General features: G+C 40.0%; 1 protein-coding gene across 1 annotated transcript; it reads left to right on the forward strand.

Annotated features, from left to right (window-relative positions):
- The first annotated feature begins 705 nt into the window (after positions 1-705).
- On the forward strand, positions 706-18465 carry LOC116251531 (pre-mRNA-processing-splicing factor 8A). Its single transcript, XM_031625858.2, has 26 exons — positions 706-1213; positions 3131-3254; positions 3373-3465; positions 3554-3944; positions 4059-4545; positions 4654-5444; positions 5625-5710; positions 5798-5980; positions 10372-10686; positions 10797-11101; positions 11204-11658; positions 11779-11905; positions 12014-12255; positions 12335-12458; positions 12532-12721; positions 12810-12917; positions 13276-13529; positions 14481-15097; positions 15187-15293; positions 15905-16159; positions 16250-16723; positions 16798-16959; positions 17055-17252; positions 17357-17635; positions 17722-17964; positions 18050-18465. The coding sequence occupies exons 1-26, from the start codon at positions 969-971 to the stop codon at positions 18239-18241; spliced, it is 7047 nt and encodes a 2348-aa protein (XP_031481718.1). The 5' UTR covers positions 706-968; the 3' UTR covers positions 18242-18465.
- The last annotated feature ends 2974 nt before the right edge of the window (positions 18466-21439 follow it).

The raw sequence follows: 21439 nt of genomic DNA on the forward strand, positions 1-21439 counted from the left end.
ACCCTCACTGTTTCAGTGTCTCTCAACTCAGACATTTTAACCGTCCAAAACATTAAATTTAGGAAAAAAACAAGTTTGAATATGTTCATCCTCATCGAATCCAAATCCAATTTCCAACAGTTCTCGATCGCCTCTCTAAAGTGGGACATGGTTTATCTATTCCTCAGCTTGCTAGCGATTCACCAACACTCTTATTTGGTCCTTTAACTTAGGCAAGCTAGATGTCAAGAATTATACATGGGAGAAGCCTTTGAATATTAGCGGAGTAGAGGCACTGTGGAAAAATGGAGGCATTTCATATTACTTGACAATGACAATGACAGTAGTAATGTTGCATCGAAGTTGATTGAATGAATCCATGTCAAATAAATCTTTGTTTTTTTTTTTTTTTTTTTGTCCTGAATATCTGAGGGGGCCATGGTAATCTTCTACAAGTTCATAAAAGTTATCATGTGTATATGTGATGCAGTTTTCTATATTCTTATTCACTTTTTTGACCGTTTTATGCTATAGTTTGTTCATGGTAGAAGAAGACGAGAGAAAAAAAAATGTAAAATATCGTGATTTTAGCGGCCATTTTCACGCGTTTTTTGTATAATCTTAGTCTGATAATTCGGGACGACAAGGCCTAAGTTGTTTCACGTGCCGACTATATGTGCTTCCGTTGCCGCCTCTTTCCTCCTATATAATGCTTTTACCATTTTTGATCGGGCCTGTTTGGCTTCCGTCCCTCCGTGGACGAAAGAAACCCTCATCGTCTCCACTGTCACTCCTGAAACTAAAACCCTAGGGGCACTTAGAGATCCGAACCATAGAGCTTCCTGCACCGGGTGTGTCTCCGGATCACTCTCTTTTCTCTTAGTTTCAGTCGTCGTGTTAAACCTCCTCTGTGAATTTCGGGAGGCGGAGGCGGTTCTTGAGCTCGTAGTAGGGGGCCTTCTTTTTTTTTTTTTTTTTTCCTTGCAAAGATGTGGAACGGCGGGATGGGGTCTCAGATGGCCCCTCCGGGAACTGGACCGGTGGTTCCACCGCCTGCAATGCAACCTTCCTACAGTGTCCCGCCATCGGCTGCGGAGACGGAGGCCGCGCTCGAGGAGAAGGCGCGGAAGTGGATGCAGCTGAACTCGAAGAGATATGGGGACAAAAGGAAGTTTGGGTTCGTCGAGACTCAGAAGGAGGACATGCCCCCCGAGCACGTCCGGAAGATCATCAGGTTAGTAATCGTTCTTCACACTAGGATAGGGTTGTTCTTTTATTCGGGTGTCTCGAGGAGTAAGTATTATCAAGGTTTTTCGTTTTTTGGAGGATTCGTCAATTTTTGTTTTTGATTTTCCATTAGGGTTTGTTTCCGTTTTATTTCTTTCCGTCGCCCTTAGTCTGGTAGTATGAAACTATCTTGGTTTTCTGATTATTTAGCGATCGACAGAATTCCGTCTTACTGCCTTATGTGGGAGGTGGTAATTTTTGGTCCATTCCCATTTACCACTGACAAAATTTGCTGTTTTTTGCCATTGTTTTCGGTTTCCCTGGCGTCTGTACATATGGCATGGTTTGATATGTGATGTGAAAGTTGGCAACTCCTCTGGACTATGAACTAGTTCGTACCATGAATTTTGTTAATATTAATTATGCTCCGATACCGATAGATAGTACTTCTATTGTTCCTTAGCAAACCTTCTGAATCCTGTTTACATCACAGCTTGATGGTTTGGGTATAACTGCAAAGTAGGATGGTTATACTTTCTTATTGATTTTGTTCACACTATTTTTTGGTGTCTATGAAAACTTCTGCGTCAAGATCACTTTCTATGTATTTCTGAAGATGCTTAGGTTTTAACCACGAGTCCATCTGTTTCAGAAGTGAGTGAACATTTTTTATGAGTTGATAAGGTTTGTGATTCTTACTTTTAAATGTTAGAATAAATTATACAAGAGTTAATCTGTGATTGATAAGGTTGGTGCATGCTTCTCTAAATTTAGTAGGTAGATTCTGAAAGGGATGTCTCATTTCTTTCCTTTGGAACCTTGGTGAGAACCATTAGTTTTATGCTTTAGTAGGTATGTTAACGTTGTATTATGGTTGGATGAGACAAATATTTTTTGTATTGATTACCATGCAGTATATTTCTCTGGAGACATGCTATCATTTCTTTCCTTCTGTTGTTCTGAACTGGGGAAAAACTCTACATAATTTAGAATGGACAACAAATTGGGTGCCAGATATTTAGTTTAGAGAACATTTTTTTGTCTCGGAAACTGCCAGTGGCCCAGTTGTGCTACTGGAGAAAGGGTTTGCTTGTAGTGAATTTACCACACCAGTGGTGTTTTATTCTCGAGATCATAGAAATGAAATAATAGGTGGTTAGCAGGTGCAGCTCAAGGAAGCTTATTGACTATGAAAGTCTTACATTCTGAAAAAGCTAGAAAATATTATTCAACTATAAATAAAAAAATTATCATTTGTTTAATTTACTATTGGTTAGTCCGTTGCTGGTTTAGTTGATGCAGTCAAATCTAATTTTAGGTTTAGATCTTGTAAGTTGTAAGTGAGTAGAATGAACTATAATGACACAGATTTACAAAATTGTTGTTCGTTAAACTCTACATTGAGTGTGGACTGAGTGAATATGAAGGCTAAGTGAACTGCGTTGTACCGTGCCTGAACTTATGTGACTTAGTATGAAGTCTATATCTGATATGTATGACGTGTCATGTAAACAGATTATCTTGTCTCTTAAATGTAAACGTCTTGATGACATGCCAAAGCAAACTATTGTGCTTTATTTATCTGTCCGTGTTTGAGATTTTCAGGTTGGATCAACGTCATGAGTTATGACTGTGCCTGCAAGTAATTTGTGGATAAAATAATAAGAAAAAATGGATTTAATGTTTAGATGTAGGGATTGCATGCTGACGACCAAAAGTTGTCATTCAATCCTTTGAATCTTTTGATAACTATGATTTTAAGGATCAGTTTTCTGGACAACTGCCTATAGGATTATGCAATGGTAAAGGTTCAGTTATATCGATTCCATTAATTCCCAAATGGTTGGATCTACTGCTGCTGTGTATGCACACATGCGATCTTTGTTTGCTTATGATGGTTTTTTTTTTCTCTGTGTTTTTGCAGAGATCATGGGGATATGTCTTCCAAAAAATATCGCCATGATAAACGTGTTTATCTAGGGGCACTAAAATTTGTTCCACATGCTGTCTACAAGCTTCTTGAGAACATGCCAATGCCCTGGGAGCAGGTTTGTTTTTAGTTTGGAATTGTTTTTATCTGTCAACTGTATATGTGTGCTTATATTTCTATTCAATTCTGTTGGTAGAATCTCTGAGATACTGAACCTTTGTCTCATTTGATTGCAGGTTCGAGATGTGAAAGTTTTGTACCACATAACCGGAGCGATCACCTTTGTCAATGAAATTCCATGGGTAGTTGAACCAATCTACCTTGCACAGGTGACTTTCTCTTTTATCAGTTGTTTTTTTCTACATAAAAAATTTCATTGATATGGTCCAGTTGAAATTTACATGTAATTCTTTATAGTGGGGCACAATGTGGATCATGATGAGAAGAGAGAAGAGGGATCGACGTCATTTCAAGAGGATGCGCTTTCCTCCATTTGATGATGAGGAGCCGCCCCTAGATTATGCTGACAACTTGTTAGATGTGGATCCCCTGGAGCCCATACAGCTTGAGCTTGATAAAGAAGAAGATTCTGCAGTATATAATTGGTTTTATGATCACAAGCCGCTGGTGAAGACAAAGCTTATAAATGGTCCTAGTTATAGAAAGTGGCATCTATCTCTGCCAATAATGGCAACTCTTCATCGGCTTGCAGGACAGCTTCTTTCTGACTTGATAGACAGGAACTACTTTTATCTATTTGATATGGAGTCTTTTTTTACTGCTAAAGCTTTGAACATGTGCATACCAGGTAATTTTTGAATTTTAAGGCTTGGACATCCTCTCTCGCCCCATCCCTCCCTCCCCCCAGATTGTATCCTCTGTTTCTTTTCATCACTTCTCTTAACTTATAAATTTCCTGCAGGTGGTCCCAAGTTTGAACCTTTATATCGTGACATGGAGAAAGGGGATGAGGATTGGAATGAATTCAATGACATTAATAAGCTAATAATCCGCTCTCCATTGAGGACTGAGTACAGAATAGCATTTCCGCATCTTTATAACAATCGGCCTAGGAAAGTGAAGCTTGGAGTATATCATACTCCAATGGTAATGTATATCAAAACAGAAGATCCTGATTTGCCAGCATTCTATTATGATCCTTTGATTCACCCCATTACTTCAATAAATAAAGACCGTCGAGATAAGAAAGTCTATGAAGAAGGTGAAGATGATGATTTTGAGATCCCTGAGGGAGTGGAACCTTTACTGCAAAGCACTCAGCTGTATACCGATACTACAGCTGCTGGCATATCCCTTTTGTTTGCTCCACGTCCCTTTAATATGAGGTCTGGTCGAATGCGGAGAGCGGAAGATATTCCTCTTGTGTCAGAGTGGTACAAGGAACACTGGTATGATTGTTTCTGGTTTGCTTATGCAGCATAAATGTGTTCTTAGTTAGTTTTTTTTTTTTGTTTTAAAATTTTGAACTTCTTACATGAATTGTTCTATTTTTACAGCCCTCCGTCATATCCTGTCAAGGTAAGGGTGAGCTACCAAAAGCTGTTGAAGTGCTTTGTGTTAAATGAGCTGCATCATAGGCCTCCGAAGGCTCAGAAAAAGAAGCACCTGTTCCGGTCCCTTGCAGCTACTAAATTCTTCCAGTCGACAGAGCTAGATTGGGCTGAGGCAGGTCTCCAAGTTTGCAAACAAGGCTACAACATGTTGAATCTTTTGATACATCGGAAGAATCTTAACTATCTTCATCTTGATTACAATTTTAATTTGAAGCCTGTGAAGACACTTACCACCAAGGAGCGTAAGAAGTCACGTTTTGGAAATGCTTTTCACTTGTGCCGTGAAATTCTGCGGTTAACAAAACTTGTGGTTGATGCCAACATACAGTTCCGTTTGGGGAATGTAGATGCATTTCAATTGGCTGATGGTTTGCAGTATATTTTCTCACATGTTGGGCAGCTAACTGGTATGTATCGTTACAAATACAGACTCATGAGGCAAATCAGGATGTGTAAGGACCTGAAGCACTTGATTTACTACCGTTTTAACACTGGGCCTGTTGGAAAGGGGCCTGGATGTGGTTTCTGGGCGCCAATGTGGAGAGTTTGGCTCTTCTTCCTTCGGGGAATTGTTCCTTTGCTGGAAAGATGGCTTGGCAATCTACTTGCACGTCAGTTTGAGGGCCGGCATTCAAAGGGAGTAGCAAAGACAGTCACAAAGCAACGAGTTGAAAGCCATTTTGACTTGGAGCTTCGAGCTGCTGTTATGCACGATCTTATTGATGCAATGCCAGGTTATAATTTGTTTTATGCAAATGTTAATAATTTTTTGTTTATTTTTGCATTCATTTTCCAAAAATAGGATCATTTTTTTTTTTCAAACTGCCAGTATGGGGATCTTTGCTACTTTCTTGAAGTTCTGTTCTGCTTTCCAATTATGGTATTATGATACTCACTAAACATATTGTGTTCAGAGGGGATCAAGCAGAACAAGGTGAGAACTATATTACAACATCTTAGTGAAGCTTGGCGCTGTTGGAAGGCAAACATTCCTTGGAAGGTCAGTGAGATTTACCTGGTATTTTGTAGCTGATGAGAGTGCATTTTTTCTCGGTTTCCTCACAATTCACGTCCCCCTACATTTCAGGTCCCTGGACTTCCAGTGCCTGTTGAGAACATGATTCTTCGGTTTGTGAAGTCGAAGGCTGATTGGTGGACAAATGTTGCTCATTATAACCGTGAACGTATCAGAAGAGGTGCAACAGTTGATAAAACAGTTTGCAGAAAAAATTTAGGTCGATTAACTCGCTTATGGCTTAAAGCTGAACAGGTATTACTCCCTTTTCCTTGTGTAACTATTATATTATCAAGGACTTGCATCTGAGCTGGTTTTTTGCTGATTTCCTTCTGCTTAAAATTAGAGAAAAGGTTACTGGTTTTCTTTGGTTAGAGGGCCATTGTCAATTAGCTTATTCACGAAGAATTGGATATAGTCACTTGCTTGGATAGTTGAATTATGTAAAGTCTGTTCCTTTTTATTCATATTTGGGGCTTGGTACTGCTGCAAATTACTTGGTATCCAATACAGTTCAAGTCAAATTTTGTCTGTTGATACAAATTTTTTGTTTAATTTATTAAATTTTTGAAAATGTTTTGTCTTTTGTAGTTGATAAATTTACATCCTTCTCAAGCGATTTGGCAGCTGATCGATTATTTTTGGAATTTACATGTCATGCTGTATTTGTTAGCCTTAAGCTAACAAAGGGTAATTACTCACACACACTACTCTTGCGAAAGCCCAGCCTTCACACCTTAAGATTGGTAATTCTATTGATGATTAGGGCCAACTCCCCTTAACACCTTATAATTTATATACTACGATCCCATAACATGGGATGGGTTATTGAGATCTATGTCGCATAGGTGCGGTGCTGGAGCAGCACATTCCCAAAAATTTCGGTGAGGGTAATTTATTATTATTATTATTATTATTATTTTATTATTACTACAATATATATATATATTATACATATATACACACACACATATAACAAAATTGTCTATAAACAAAAAAAAATTACAAATTTACACCATCTACATTCGGTGCCAAGTAAAATACTAAAATCTAAATCAATAGATGGTAAAACTATGAGGATTGTCAGGACACACACACAAGGGCAAGACACGTCAAGGGCGAACGAAGGGCTTTGGACCAAGTCAAAGCGCTAATTCCCTTTTGTTTTGCGTTTTAGCAAATGATAAAAAAATTAAAAAAACAGACAAATGTGGACTCGACATGGTTGACTGCATTTGACTCTCGTTTGACCTGAGTCAGGTGCACACCAAAGTCGGACAATCTTGGGTTCGATTCTCATTGACCGGCTTTGGGTGCGTGTCGGAACCGCACCCGAACACGACTCAGGTGTGCTGCTGAAGATGCAGCGTCCGTGTGACATAGATTGAGACATACCATCCACCTGACCCAAGTTCCTAAACTGACTCCACGCAGGGCCAATCCTGTCTCTTCTGACCCGATGCTATGGACCCCCACTTTCTCCACGCCTAACAACACTCCCCCCTTACAATTACAGTTTACACCTTGTCCTCAAGGTGTGAAATCAGGGAATCAAGTTTGTATCTTCTCTGCGGGCTCTGAAGTAGCTGGTGGATCTTCATAAGTTTTCCATTCAATGAGCCATTTCGTTTGAAGATTTTTTTCCTGTCGCACCTTGCGCGTGCCCAGCCTTTGGTAAGGATACATCTTTGCTGGCTCAGCTAATATGGGGCTACATTCCTTTCTTCTATAGTGGGATGATTGAAGCAAGGTTTAACTTCGAAGCGTGGAATACAATGTCAATCAAACTTCCTTCCGGAGCCAATGTCCCTATTCGCCTCTTAATTTGGTAGGGGCCAATGAACCTTGGTGCTAGTTTAGCAGTTTCCTTTTAAAGTGGTGGACCCAATCCATGGTAAGGGCATCAAAGGAAGACCCAGTCCCCTATTTGCAGCTATAAATCCCTGTGCTTCCCATTGTATTGGATCACCATCCTATTTCTGGCTGCTGCTAGATGCTGTTTCAAATCTTTGAGGACTGCATCCCTGCATCTGAGTTGCACATCAACTTGTTCATCTCTCACTGTGGCTGGCTTATATCTCCTTAGGTCAGGTGGGGGGCGTCCATACACAGCTTCGAAGGACACAGCTTCGAAGGGTGTGAACCCCATTGAAGAGTGACAACCCATATTGTATGCATATTCAGTGCAACTCAAGTATTCTTCCTATAATTTGGGGCGCTGTCCCGTGAAGCAGTGGAGGTACATTTTAAGACTCTTGTTCACTATCTCAGTCTGGCTATCCAACTGAGGGTGACAGGCTGTGGACATCTGAAGGTTGGTGCCCTGTGTTTGGAAGTATTCCTTCCAAAATGAGCTGAGAAATAAAGAGTCTATCATTGACTATCGACCGAGGCATTCCATGAAGTTTTCCCATGCAGTCATGGAATGCTTTAGCAACCACTTTGGCGGTGAAGGGATGAGCCAAAGCTATAAAGTGAGCATGTTCCGAAAAAATGATCCACCTCCATTAGTATGGCTGATTTTCCATGGGACTTAGGTAAGCTTTCTATCGAAATACCTTCCCAAATTCAGTTCGGAATGGGTGATGGCTGTTAGAGGCCTGCTGGCTTTCTAGTTTCGGATTTGTTCCGTTGGCATGTTTCACAGCTCTTGATATGTGTGATCGTCCTCTTCTTGCCCAACCAATAAAAAGAAGACCTCACCCTTCTGTCCGTCCTCTCGATGCCCTTATGGCTAGCTGTGGAAGAGTTATGGAAGTGCTCTAGTAATATTGGAATCAGGTCGGATTTGGGGGGTATAAATACTCTACCCTGGTAATACAAGTATGGCTCACGCCATGAATAACCATACCTCCTTGTTGGGCTGCTGTCAAGCTGCTCCTTCATAGTTTGTATTGAGGCTGAGTTCTGATGCAGTTGTCGAATTCTGTCCCAGAGTTCAACCTGCACCTGAGATAAGGCCATTAAAGATTCAGTTAGCTAATTCCCTGCTCGAGGCAGCCCGTTGGCCACTGGGTTTTCCTTCCCTTTCATGAACTGTATTTCGAAATCGAAGGCCATGGGTTTCATAATCCAGCACTGTAAGGAAGGAGATGGAGATTTTGATCAGTCATCACCTTAAACTCTGCCCCATCAGATATTGCTTCCATTTCACTACTGCCAGCACAATAGCTATTAGTTCCCGTTCGTAGGCGGACTTGGTCTTGAATGTGGGTCCTAATGTCTTGCTGAAAAATGCAATAGGGAGGCCCTCTTGACTCAGGACTGCACCCACGCCATGGTTTGAAGCGTTAGCCTCTACTACAATAAGAGTTTGGAAGTTCGACATCCTTGGAACTAGAGCCAATGTAATCACATGTTTTAGTTTTTCAAAGGCTTGCTCCTGTGATTCACCCCAGCTGAATATGTCTTTCTTCGTTAGCTCCACCAATGGTGCTGCAATCAGCGCGTAACCCTGCACGAACTTGCAGTAATATCCCGCCAGTCCCTAAAAGGAATGTAACTGCTTGATCATCCTTGGAGGTCGCCATCCTCTCACAGCCTTCACTTTGTCTGCCCTCATTTTGAACACACTCTGGCTGATCGCGTGCCCTGGTATGAGAGCTGTTTTGTTTCAAAGACACATTTAGATAACCTCGCGTGCAGTTGGCGCTGCTGCAGGGTGGATAGAACAAGCCTCAAGTGTTGTAGGTGCTCCTCTTTGTCATTAGTCACAAATAACGTCTCAGAATAGAATTTTAAACGGCAAGGTTTCTCTTGAGTATAATACGGCGAGCTTGAAAAAAACAGGAAAAAAAAGAAAAAATATGGTAAATTTTTAAAAATTTTAAAAAACTAAAAATGAGGAGAAAATAAAATAAGTGAGAAACTAATAATACAAACATCAAATGATAAGTAGATTTGCAACAAATAAAAAATAGAAAATGAAAAAAAAATGTTTGGCATTAAAAAAACTGAAAAAAAAGAAAAAAGTGAAGCATTTTAAACCTTTAAAAAAAAACTCGTTTTTTTAAGTTTTAAATGGCCGTTTAATTTATCGCGTTTTTTTTTCAAGTTTTTTTTGAAAAAGAACGGGATTTCTGTGACTATTACACTATAGACAAGCATGTCATAAAAAAACTAAAAGTCTAAAAACGAACCGACGAGGAAATGGTCTAAATACATTGTGCATCAATGGTTGGAAGGTGGTTGGTGCGTTTGTCAAGGCAAACAACATGACTTTGAACTCATATAGCCCCTTGAGTTCGGAATATTGTTTTGGGCACGTCGGTAGTCATCACTCGGATTTGGTGGTACCTTGCTCTCAAATCCAATCTTGAAAAGTAGACAACACCATGCAATTCATCTAGCAGGTCCCCAATGATAGGAATGGGATAGCGACTTTTAATCGTTATCACATTGAGAGCTCGGTATCCATGCAAACTTTCTGAAACCCACTAACTACACGACTAACAGTATTCAACTGGAAATGCTAGGATTGCCTACAATTAGAAATTTCCCTTTTTTTCTTTCTCTCTCTCTTCATTTGGTTACAGCAGATATTTATTTACTTTTGCTGTGGGCTAAATAAGATATAGGTGTTGCTTGTTCTTAGATTTGTGGCGTTTGGTTTTGGGATGAAAATGATTTTCTTTTTCTATATGTAGGAGAGACAACATAATTACTTGAAAGATGGCCCTTATGTTACTCCTGAAGAAGCTGTTGCTATCTATACAACTACCGTTCACTGGTTAGAGTCGAGGAAGTTCTCCCCCATTCCTTTCCCTCCATTGTCATACAAGCATGATACAAAGCTTCTTATTCTTGCTCTAGAGAGGTTGAAGGAGTCTTACAGTGTGGCAGTGAGATTGAATCAACAGCAGAGGGAAGAGCTTGGTCTTATTGAGCAGGCATACGACAACCCACATGAGGCATTGTCACGTATAAAGCGTCATCTGCTTACACAGCGTGCTTTCAAAGAGGTTATCTCATATTTGGTTTAATTTCTTTACAACCTTTTATTTCTATTACATGTGGATTTGAAGTCACCTGTTCCAATCTAAGCATTGAATTTGCAAAATAATTGTTCCAGGTTGGAATTGAGTTCATGGATTTGTACAGTTACCTAATTCCTGTATATGAGATTGAACCTCTTGAGAAGATCACAGATGCATACCTTGATCAGTATTTATGGTATGAAGGTGACAAGCGTCATCTCTTTCCCAATTGGATTAAGCCTGCAGATTCAGAGCCACCTCCTCTTTTGGTCTATAAATGGTGTCAAGGTATAAACAATCTGCAGGATGTATGGGACACTAGTGAGGGACAATGTGTTGTGATGCTTCAGACGAAGTTTGAGAAGTTTTTTGAGAAAATAGATTTAACTCTGCTGAACAGGTAAGCATATATGTATTCAAAATTCTCAAAATTTCTTCAGTACAGTTTCTTTTTCTTGCTTTGCACTGATTTCTGATTTTTCTTGGTTTTGGTTGTTTTCAGGCTTCTGCGCTTGATTCTTGACCACAATATTGCTGATTATGTAACTGCGAAAAACAATGTTGTCCTGTCCTACAAAGACATGAGCCATACAAACTCGTATGGTCTTATCCGTGGTCTTCAGTTTGCATCTTTTGTAGTGCAGTATTATGGTTTGGTCGTCGATCTCTTGCTTCTTGGTTTGACCCGTGCAAGTGAGATTGCTGGTCCTCCTCAGATGCCTAACGAATTTATAACATACTGGGATACGAAGGTTGAAACACGTCATCCCATAAGGTTGTATTCAAGGTACATTGACAAAGTTCACATTCTTTTCCGCTTCACTCATGAAGAAGCAAGGGACTTGATTCAGCGGTTCCTGACAGAGCATCCAGATCCAAACAATGAAAACATGGTTGGTTATAACAATAAGAAATGTTGGCCAAGAGATGCACGTATGAGGCTCATGAAACATGATGGTTAGTTGTTTATGTTAGAGTTGCTTAAATTGTCATATGTTGTTGTTTGGAGGGGGCGTGTGCTTTTTTCTTCAGCAGGGTTACTTGAAAATATCTGAAAATGTGTCTGTTGTTTTATAGTTAATCTTGGGAGAAGTGTCTTCTGGGATATGAAGAACAGACTTCCTCGGAGCATTACAACATTTGAGTGGGAAAACAGCTTTGTTTCTGTATATAGCAAGGACAACCCCAACCTGCTGTTCAGCATGTAGGTTTATGCTTCTGAAATTAAGTACATCTGCATGAGCTTATATATAGGGCAGACAATTGCATTTGTAGTTGTCCTTATCAATTTGAACTGGTTTTTCATCTCCAGGTGTGGCTTTGAAGTACGGATTTTGCCAAAAATTCGAATTACACAAGAAGCTTTTAGCAACACAAAAGATGGGGTGTGGAAGTTACAGAATGAGCAAACCAAGGAGGAAACAGCAATTGCCTTCTTACGTGTTGATGATGAGCACATGAAGGTGTTTGAAAATCGTGTCAGGCAGATTCTTATGTCATCAGGTTCAACAACATTCACAAAAATTGTGAACAAATGGAATACAGCACTTATAGGTAATCTTTTTTGTTGCACCATGGTCCTAAAATACCTGCTGTTGCATAAAAACTTTCCTGCTAATATAGGCTTTCTCAGGTTTGATGACGTACTTCCGAGAAGCAACTGTGCATACTCAGGAGTTGCTTGATTTGCTTGTTAAATGTGAAAATAAGATTCAAACACGTATCAAGATTGGATTGAATTCAAAAATGCCAAGCAGGTAATTATCTAGTATGTTATGGATTCTCAGAATATGCTATTATATAGGTTTTAATTCTTCTTCTGTTTGGCAGATTTCCTCCTGTCATATTTTATACTCCAAAAGAAATTGGTGGACTTGGTATGTTGTCGATGGGTCACATTCTAATTCCACAAAGTGATGTCCGGTATAGTCAACAAACAGATGTTGGTGTTACTCATTTTCGAAGTGGTATGAGCCATGAAGAGGATCAGCTCATTCCAAATCTGTACCGTTATATTCAGGTCAAAAGAGTGCACTTTTCTTTTTCCTATATGATGATTCTTTTCCATTTTGTTGAATTCTATTTTCTGACTCTAGTCTCTCTGACAGCCATGGGAAAGTGAGTTCAAAGATTCCCAGCGTGTGTGGGCTGAATATGCTCTGAAAAGACAGGAGGCACAGTCTCAAAATAGGCGCTTGACACTAGAAGATCTTGAGGTAGGCGCCCAGCCCTTATTTTCTTGTTTATGTTAATGCTATTGTCCCTGATGTTAATATCTAAATAGCATCATCTTGTATGTAGCATTTACAAATCTTAGGCAGGTAATAAAACATCAAGTGCTAAATAACTGGAACCTAGATATTCATAGGTCAAAGGATTGTCATACTTTGTCCTTTCCATGTTTTTGGAGTTATTATTTTATTACAGGTCTCTGGCTTATTGGAATAAATGCCATGTTTGTGATGGAGCAGAATATGCTTTTAAAATCCTTAGAAATGCATCTCTTGGCTGTTGCGAAGTTTGCCAACTTAGCGAGTCTAATTTGGACTTACCTTTCTGTGTACAATTGTGCAGGACTCTTGGGATAGAGGTATACCACGAATTAATACCCTTTTCCAAAAGGATCGGCATACACTAGCTTATGACAAAGGTTGGAGAGTGCGAACTGATTTTAAACAGTATCAGGTTCTAAAGCAAAATCCCTTTTGGTGGACCCATCAGCGCCATGATGGGAAGTTATGGAACTTGAACAACTATAGAACGGATGTCATTCAGGCACTTGGTGGTGTAGAAGGAATTCTGGAGCATACACTATTTAAAGGAACATAGTAAGCTTCCAGTCTTTGTTGTCTTCTCTGATTGTTGGTATTGAAAAGAAAATGCTGCCACAATTTCAGCAATAGTAATCCTGTATTTGACACCACTAAATGCCTTTAATAGTCATAAGGAGTGGATTATTTAGTGCTTTTTCACTTTCTCATAAAAAATTTAGAGACATGCTTCATGTGTGTGTGAGATTTAAACCCTTATATCTCTAGAAATGTGCATTACAAAGTCAGGCCACAGCCTTTGCTCCATCGTTATCAATTGTGTGCATCATCTTATGTGGTTTTTCCACTTAAATCAGATAATATCATGAGGGTGAGATTTACACCCTTATGTCCCTCTTAAAATTAAAATGTGCATTGCGAAGTCAGGCTCGATCCTTTGCTCCACAGTATTGAGTGTGCCATTGGCTTATGTACTTTGCTTTTTTTTATTTAATCAGATCATGTTCTTAGGAACCTTTGGCATCAAGTATTATAGTGTGATATTCACAGTAACTTTCTTGTTGTTCTTACAGTCACAGTAACTTTCTTCTTGTTCTTACGGCGCATTGCATAGAGCTCTGATTGGTGTATTGCTTGATATCTGTTTATGCTTTTCTATTCACTTTGTAACTATTTTACATATAAACAGCCATGTTGTTGATTCTGGTACTGCCCAGCACTCTTGTACTGTCAAGTATTATGGTGTGATATCTCACAGTAACTTATTGTTCTTATAGTCCATTGAATAGAACTCTGATTTGTGGATTGTGTGATATCTGTTATGCTTTTCTATTCACTTTGTAACTGTTGTACATATAAACAGCCATCTTGTTGGCTCTTGCACTGTCCAGCACTGTTGAACCTTTCTGCTAAATTGAGTAGCAGTCTAGCAGATATATTTTGCTTTATCTTAGTATCTTATCTCATATTTTTCTACAGATAATTGACTCAATCTTTTGTGATTCACAGTTTCCCAACTTGGGAAGGTCTTTTCTGGGAGAAGGCTTCTGGTTTTGAAGAATCAATGAAATATAAAAAGTTGACAAATGCACAACGATCTGGTCTTAACCAAATTCCTAATCGTCGCTTTACGCTTTGGTGGTCTCCAACTATTAATCGTGCCAATGTATATGTTGGTTTTCAAGTCCAACTGGATCTGACAGGGATATTTATGCATGGAAAAATCCCAACCTTGAAGATATCTTTGATTCAAATATTCCGTGCCCATCTTTGGCAGAAGATACACGAGAGTGTTGTGATGGATCTTTGTCAGGTGTTAGATCAGGAGTTAGATGCGCTGGAAATCGAAACTGTGCAAAAGGAGACAATACATCCCAGAAAGAGTTATAAAATGAACAGCTCTTGTGCAGACGTCCTTCTTTTTGCTGCTTACAGATGGCCGATGTCTAAACCTAGTCTCGTGGCTGAGTCAAAAGATGTCTTTGATCAGAAAGCTAGCAATAAGTATTGGATAGATGTACAGCTTCGTTGGGGAGATTATGATTCGCATGACATTGAGCGGTACACTAGAGCAAAGTTTATGGACTACACAACTGATAACATGTCCATTTACCCATCTCCAACTGGTAAGCATTTGTTTTTCTTAAATCCATTTTTTAATTGTTCCTATCATATTAAATATATGTGTTGATGCTTTCTTTTTTTATATGCTCAGGGGTAATGATTGGCATTGATCTTGCTTATAATTTGCACTCGGCATTTGGTAATTGGTTTCCTGGATCAAAGCCGCTGCTTGCTCAAGCCATGAATAAGATCATGAAGGTCTCTCTCTCTCTCTCTCTCTCTCTCTCTCTCTGTGGGTGCAGGGTTTTGCATACAGTCTTTAACTTTGTTGCACATGAGTCGGCGACAAAATGGTATTTTTGATTCTTTATGATTGACATGGAGTCAAAATTATGCCTTTCAGGAAAAAATCCTTTTAGGTGATTAAAGGGAAAAAAAATGTACAGTACACCATGAACGGAAAACAGACATAAATGAACATAAATGAGGCATCTTTCCCGAATGTTTTACTGTTCCTTTTTGAATGTCTTTGTTGGGGCAATGTTGGAAATTTGGGGAGATTTTATCCTTGAATAAACAGAATATGAAGTAAGCTTGTGCTGTGTGCATGTTTTTAAATATCGTGATACTCTATGGTTTTCCATTCTCTCACATTGATGTAGGAAGGAGGGTAGAGAGCTTAGTGTCTTGATTTATGTGGGTCACGAGGGTGCTGATATTGCTTTCATGAGCCTATGCTATTGTGCCTCTCATTCATCTGTCCGACTCTTTCGTTTTTGACATTGCACATACATGAGCATTTGTGAATTCTTATTTCTCTTGTTTACATGGATGCAAAGTAACTAATGACCTCTTTACTGATATTGCAGTCTAATCCTGCTTTGTATGTCCTGCGTGAAAGAATAAGGAAAGGTCTCCAGCTTTATTCTTCTGAGCCTACAGAACCCTACTTGTCATCTCAAAACTATGGAGAGATCTTCAGCAATCAAATTATATGGTTTGTGGATGATACAAATGTGTACCGTGTTACCATCCATAAAACATTTGAAGGAAATCTGACCACTAAGCCTATCAACGGTGCCATTTTCATATTCAACCCGAGGACTGGGCATCTGTTTCTGAAGGTAGGTTGTTAATTTTGAGGTTTTTTTTTTGGTTTGTTTCTTTGTCTTGAGAAAGCACGGTAGCATAAATGAGTCTTTTTCCTGTTCCAGGTAATCCATACAAGTGTATGGGCAGGTCAAAAACGTCTTGGACAGTTGGCAAAATGGAAAACTGCTGAAGAAGTTGCTGCATTAGTACGGTCCTTGCCTGTGGAAGAGCAGCCAAAACAAATTATTGTTACTCGCAAGGGCATGCTTGATCCATTGGAGGTTCATTTGCTTGATTTTCCAAATATTGTGATCAAGGGTAGTGAGTTGCAGTTGCCTTTCCAGGCTTGCTTGAAGATTGAGAAATTTGGTGATTTAATTCTGAAGGCTACAGAGCCGCAGATGGTTCTTTTCAATATATATGATGATTGGCTGAAGACAATTTCATCATATACCGCATTCTCTCGTCTTATCTTGATATTGCGAGCTCTGCATGTGAACAATGAGAAGGCAAAAATGCTGCTAAAACCTGATAAAACCATTGTCACAAAACCTCATCACATCTGGCCATCCCTAACAGACGATCAGTGGATGAAGGTAAATTGTGGCTCTTTTCTTGCTGGCCTTGTGTAATTTATGCTGGTCGTTCGCTAAAATTTCATTTGTTGCAGGTTGAGGTTGCTTTGAGGGATCTCATTCTATCTGACTATGCAAAGAAGAATAACGTGAACACCTCGGCACTCACTCAATCTGAAATTAGAGACATAATTCTTGGTGCAGAAATTACTCCACCCTCACAACAGAGGCAACAAATCGCTGAAATTGAGAAACAGGTTAATTTTCTTTTCTTAATAGTAATATTATGGTTCCAGAATTTACTTTCTTCGTGGCAGTATTTTGGATGAATTCTTACATGTGATTTCTACAGGCAAAGGAAGCTAGCCAACTTACTGCAGTGACAACAAGGACTACAAATGTGCATGGTGATGAGCTCATTGTTACCACTACAAGTCCGTATGAGCAAGCAGCCTTTGGATCAAAAACTGATTGGCGTGTTAGGGCAATTTCTGCAACCAATCTTTATCTTCGAGTCAATCATATTTATGTCAATTCAGATGATATTAAGGTGACGTTAAAGACGCTGAAAGAAATTATTTCAACTAAAAAAGTTGGTTTGGGCATTTCCAGCATATTATGTTTTCTGAACGTTGGATGTACTGTGCCTTGCAGGAGACGGGCTACACATACATCATGCCAAAGAATATTTTGAAGAAATTCATATGCATTGCAGATCTCCGCACTCAAATTGCTGGTTATCTATATGGTGTGAGTCCTCCAGATAATCCTCAGGTTAAAGAAATTCGATGCATAGCAATGCCGCCTCAGTGGGGGACTCATCAACAAGTGCATCTGCCATCTGCACTTCCTGAGCATGACTTCTTGAATGATCTTGAACCTCTAGGTTGGATGCATACCCAACCAAATGAGCTGCCGCAGCTGTCACCTCAGGTTTGTCTCCTTGGTCTCTGCCCATACTCATTGGGCTTCAACTCCAGAGTTTTTCAGGATTATTGATCCTTGGTCGTTTTGTACAGGATCTCACGTCTCATGCTCGGATTTTAGAGAACAACAAGCAGTGGGATGGTGAAAAAAGCATCATTCTGACTTGCAGTTTTACGCCAGGCTCTTGTTCCTTGACTGCCTACAAGCTTACGCCAACTGGTTATGAGTGGGGAAGGCTCAACAAGGATACAGGCAGCAATCCACACGGTTATTTGCCAACCCATTATGAAAAAGTCCAGCTACTTCTCAGTGATCGGTTCCTCGGATTCTACATGGTAAACACTTGTTTGGGACGTTTGCTGTTATTTTTTGTGTACCCTGATTTTTCAGTAACTGATCAAACTTTTGATGGTTTTACAGGTACCTGATAATGGCCCATGGAATTACAATTTCATGGGTGTAAAACATACTGTGAGCATGAAGTACGGCATCAAACTAGGAACGCCTAGAGAGTTCTACCATGAAGATCACAGGCCAACTCATTACCTTGAGTTCAGCAATCTGGAAGAGGGTGAACCAGCTGAGGGAGAAAGGGAAGACACGTTCGGCTAGAAATTGAGGAGTTTTTAACAATTGCGTGTATTGTAGTTCTAATGACACGTATTTTTGTAATTCTGCTGCGCAAGATTGCAGCTTCACAAAGAGGAATTTCCCAGCATGTACATATTTTTAAGATGTTGAGCTATTGTAAAATTTAGTCGTACAGGCGAGGTTAATTATTTTGTACCCTCCGAAATTTCAAATTAGTCAAAGAATTTGCCGTTGGACAATGGAAACGCTGTTCCTCATACCAGGTCAGAGCTGCCTGCACTTCATGTTGGTAGCGCACGGATCAACTTTTCGAGATGCGGCTTTTATTGAAACTCCTTGACTCCGGTACCTATTGCGACGGGGAAAACAAAACGGGGACCAAATCAAGCCGGTCAAGCGTTTGGCTTTTAATTCCGACCCGTCGAGGCTAAGCTGCCCTTGTGGTGGACGTGTACTGTCCGCAAATCTCTTTTTCTTTCCCTTGTCCTTCAAGTTCAGCACTGCTTGGGGACTAGGTGATCTCTTCAAGTTGAGTGTAGGCGTAAGCGCCTATTGCATCTATTAGACTAAGCCAAACATTTTGAACTTGGATTGTTCGAACGCCTTTATGAAGTCGGAATCCAACCTCTTTATTAAGTCCAATGCTGTGGTCAAGAACCCCCAAGTTTATTATGTGTTTGCTTGGAGAGGTAGAAAGAGAACAACGAGAGCATTTTCAAGGATTGTATTTTTAAGTGTGACGGCTTTTGCCATGTATTTTTCGACATTGACTAATTTAGTTCAGGATAGTGATCCTGGAATTTCCCCATGCTAATCCGCCACCCATGAAGAGCAGTGCGCTTGTCAGTCAATGGTCTGGATATTAGCATATCCATCCACCCCGGCATTCCGTAGTCTGATTTTAGGTTGGTTCAAGTGCATGAGCGCAGGTGGACTTGGATGTTTTAGAGCTGGATATTCATGGGACATGGCAAGTTAAGAACCAAATTCAAGTCCACCTATTAATCTGATCAAATTTTTAGCCGGATCTAACTATTCAGATTTAGGTTCGAGTCTTTAAACAAAAAATCATGCCAATGAAGTGCATAGGAAGAGGTTTAAGCGTCGGAGGAGGTCATTTGGGTGCTGTAAAAAAGACGGACTGCATAGGAAATGGAGTTTGAATACGAGCTCGACGACGTGTTTTGGCATGAACAGTGGAAGTTGGTTTGGACCAACTTCAGAAAAGTAACTCGGCCTTTGAGCCATACACCAAGTCCCGAGCCATCTAGTTTCAAAGCTTTGAGATTCTGCAAGGCGAGCAGATAGTGAGGTTTCTCTTTGAGAGTGGGATGGAGATGGCTTATACATTGTGGCCAACAAAACACAAATTCGTTGCCACTAGGATATTAATGCAGGCGAGGTTCCCCTTTCCTTACTCCCAAATCTTAATAAATTTATTCATTTGTATGTCCTTCTCTGTTGTCAACACACGCGGACAAAAACTACTTTAGTGAAATTAGCATGCATGATTGAATGGGCAGTATTTTAATGCTTTCCTTTTGGAATTTGGGACACTTTTCTTGAGCACACAGCATGCTGCCACTGGTTCTTGGGAGGAAAGGAACACTCACCACTATTCAATTCCTAAAAGGAAGGCATTCTGGTTGCCTTCATATCTCTCATTTAAAGCGAAAAGTGCATATGCTAATAAGTAGTACCCTTGCCCTAAAAACTACTCAAAAAAGATCATCAAAAGCATGTTGAGCACTCCCCTTTGTAAGCAGGATGCCAGGGGTTGTTAAGTCATGAACGTTTTGCTTTTGCATTTACTTTATTTTTTTGCAGCATATTGTTGGAAAAAGTTTTTTGGCTGTGAGAAAAAGGAAATTTATGAAGTGGGTTGGAGCAAAAACGACTTGTCTGAACTGACTTTTTCCTTTTGTCAGGCTCTAAATCCACTTCAAGCGTTAGTTTCACTGAGCAAAAGCGAGAAACACCAACATGATTCTTTTTCTAAAGTTCAGACTTGCATCTTGTTTGTTCTTTTTTGATGTCACTGAATTGGAGAACAGCGGGATGACTATGTTGGCTTTTGACCATTCTCTTTTTGGCTTGCTTAGAACTAATTCCCGGGCTGGTTTGTCAGTCTCTGCTTTACCTGTTTCCAAATCGAAAAACTTGCCACATGATGATAGTTCTTGTGACAAGTGTTCGATCTGTGTATGTGCGTGTCTCCGTGTGCAAGAGAGAGAGAGAGAGAGAGAGAGAGAGAGAGAAAGAGATTACGAAAGGACTACGAGCACAAACATACTGTAAGTCCACGAAGTTCAGATGTACCTTCGTTTATTAAACGTAACCACATACTGCTTCTATGATTGTTCTGTTCATTGATTGGTCTTGATAACTAAAGTTCATTTTTCAGACCAAGGTAAGATTCAAGCAGTTGAAGAATGCTTTCCTCACCGGAAATGAAGGATATCCTTTCACTCTCCCTCTCTCACGCGCACACGCATACACACATGAACGGATAGGCAAGCACACATGCATGCACACACACCCAGATAACAAGAAGGAAATGTAGGTGGGAATGAGAACATGCATGTCCCACTGTCGACCCTCAGGACCCATAAATTCGTTGCCTCCTATTGACTTTGTATAATGGGTGCTGGCCTAGGATCTGATGGTGGTGCTGGTGGTGGAGAGAGAGAGGCCCTTTTGGAAGGAGGCATCTCTCTCTGAAGATGCCAAGATATTGCTGCCAATTCTAAGTGGGTTTAGAGATCAAAAACAAAAAGAAAAATAAAGGTGGGATCAACTGCACCATTGAGAGAGAGAGAGAGAGAGGGGAAGAGAATCTGTGTGAATGGGGGAAAACGGCACGCGAATGAGCCACTAAAATCATGAGACGTCGGAGAAAAGGCATTAAGAAAAGTAAGGAAACAACATGTGAGAGTTGGGGAGGGGAAGAGGGGAGGCCCCCAATGTTGTCCCCTCTCACACGCCCTCCCATGGACCGCCATCGCCGGTGTCTCCTCAACCCTTCCATTACTTTATTATTGCCATTGCCATTACTTGTATGTGCACGTACTCCGTTTTGGAAACTTACCGATTTTTTAGTTATTCTTGATGTATGCCACCTTCTTTGGTATAGATATTTGTTCGCATTTTCCTTCTTTATTTGGTTAACTTGCTGACATTCTGCGGCGGTGTCCCCTATAACCGTCTCTTTCTCCAAGT

This window comes from Nymphaea colorata, chromosome 3 (assembly GCF_008831285.2).
Source record: "Nymphaea colorata isolate Beijing-Zhang1983 chromosome 3, ASM883128v2, whole genome shotgun sequence".
Classification (NCBI taxonomy): domain Eukaryota; kingdom Viridiplantae; phylum Streptophyta; class Magnoliopsida; order Nymphaeales; family Nymphaeaceae; genus Nymphaea; species Nymphaea colorata.

Coding starts and splice junctions, on each gene's coding strand:
- LOC116251531 (XM_031625858.2), top strand. CDS start 969: ATGTGGAACGGCGGGATGGGGTCTCAGATGGCCCCTCCGGGAACTGGA. Junction 17,636..17,721: donor TGCCGCAGCTGTCACCTCAG/GTTTGTCTCCTT, acceptor CGTTTTGTACAG/GATCTCACGTCTCATGCTCG. Junction 17,965..18,049: donor GGTTCCTCGGATTCTACATG/GTAAACACTTGT, acceptor ATGGTTTTACAG/GTACCTGATAATGGCCCATG.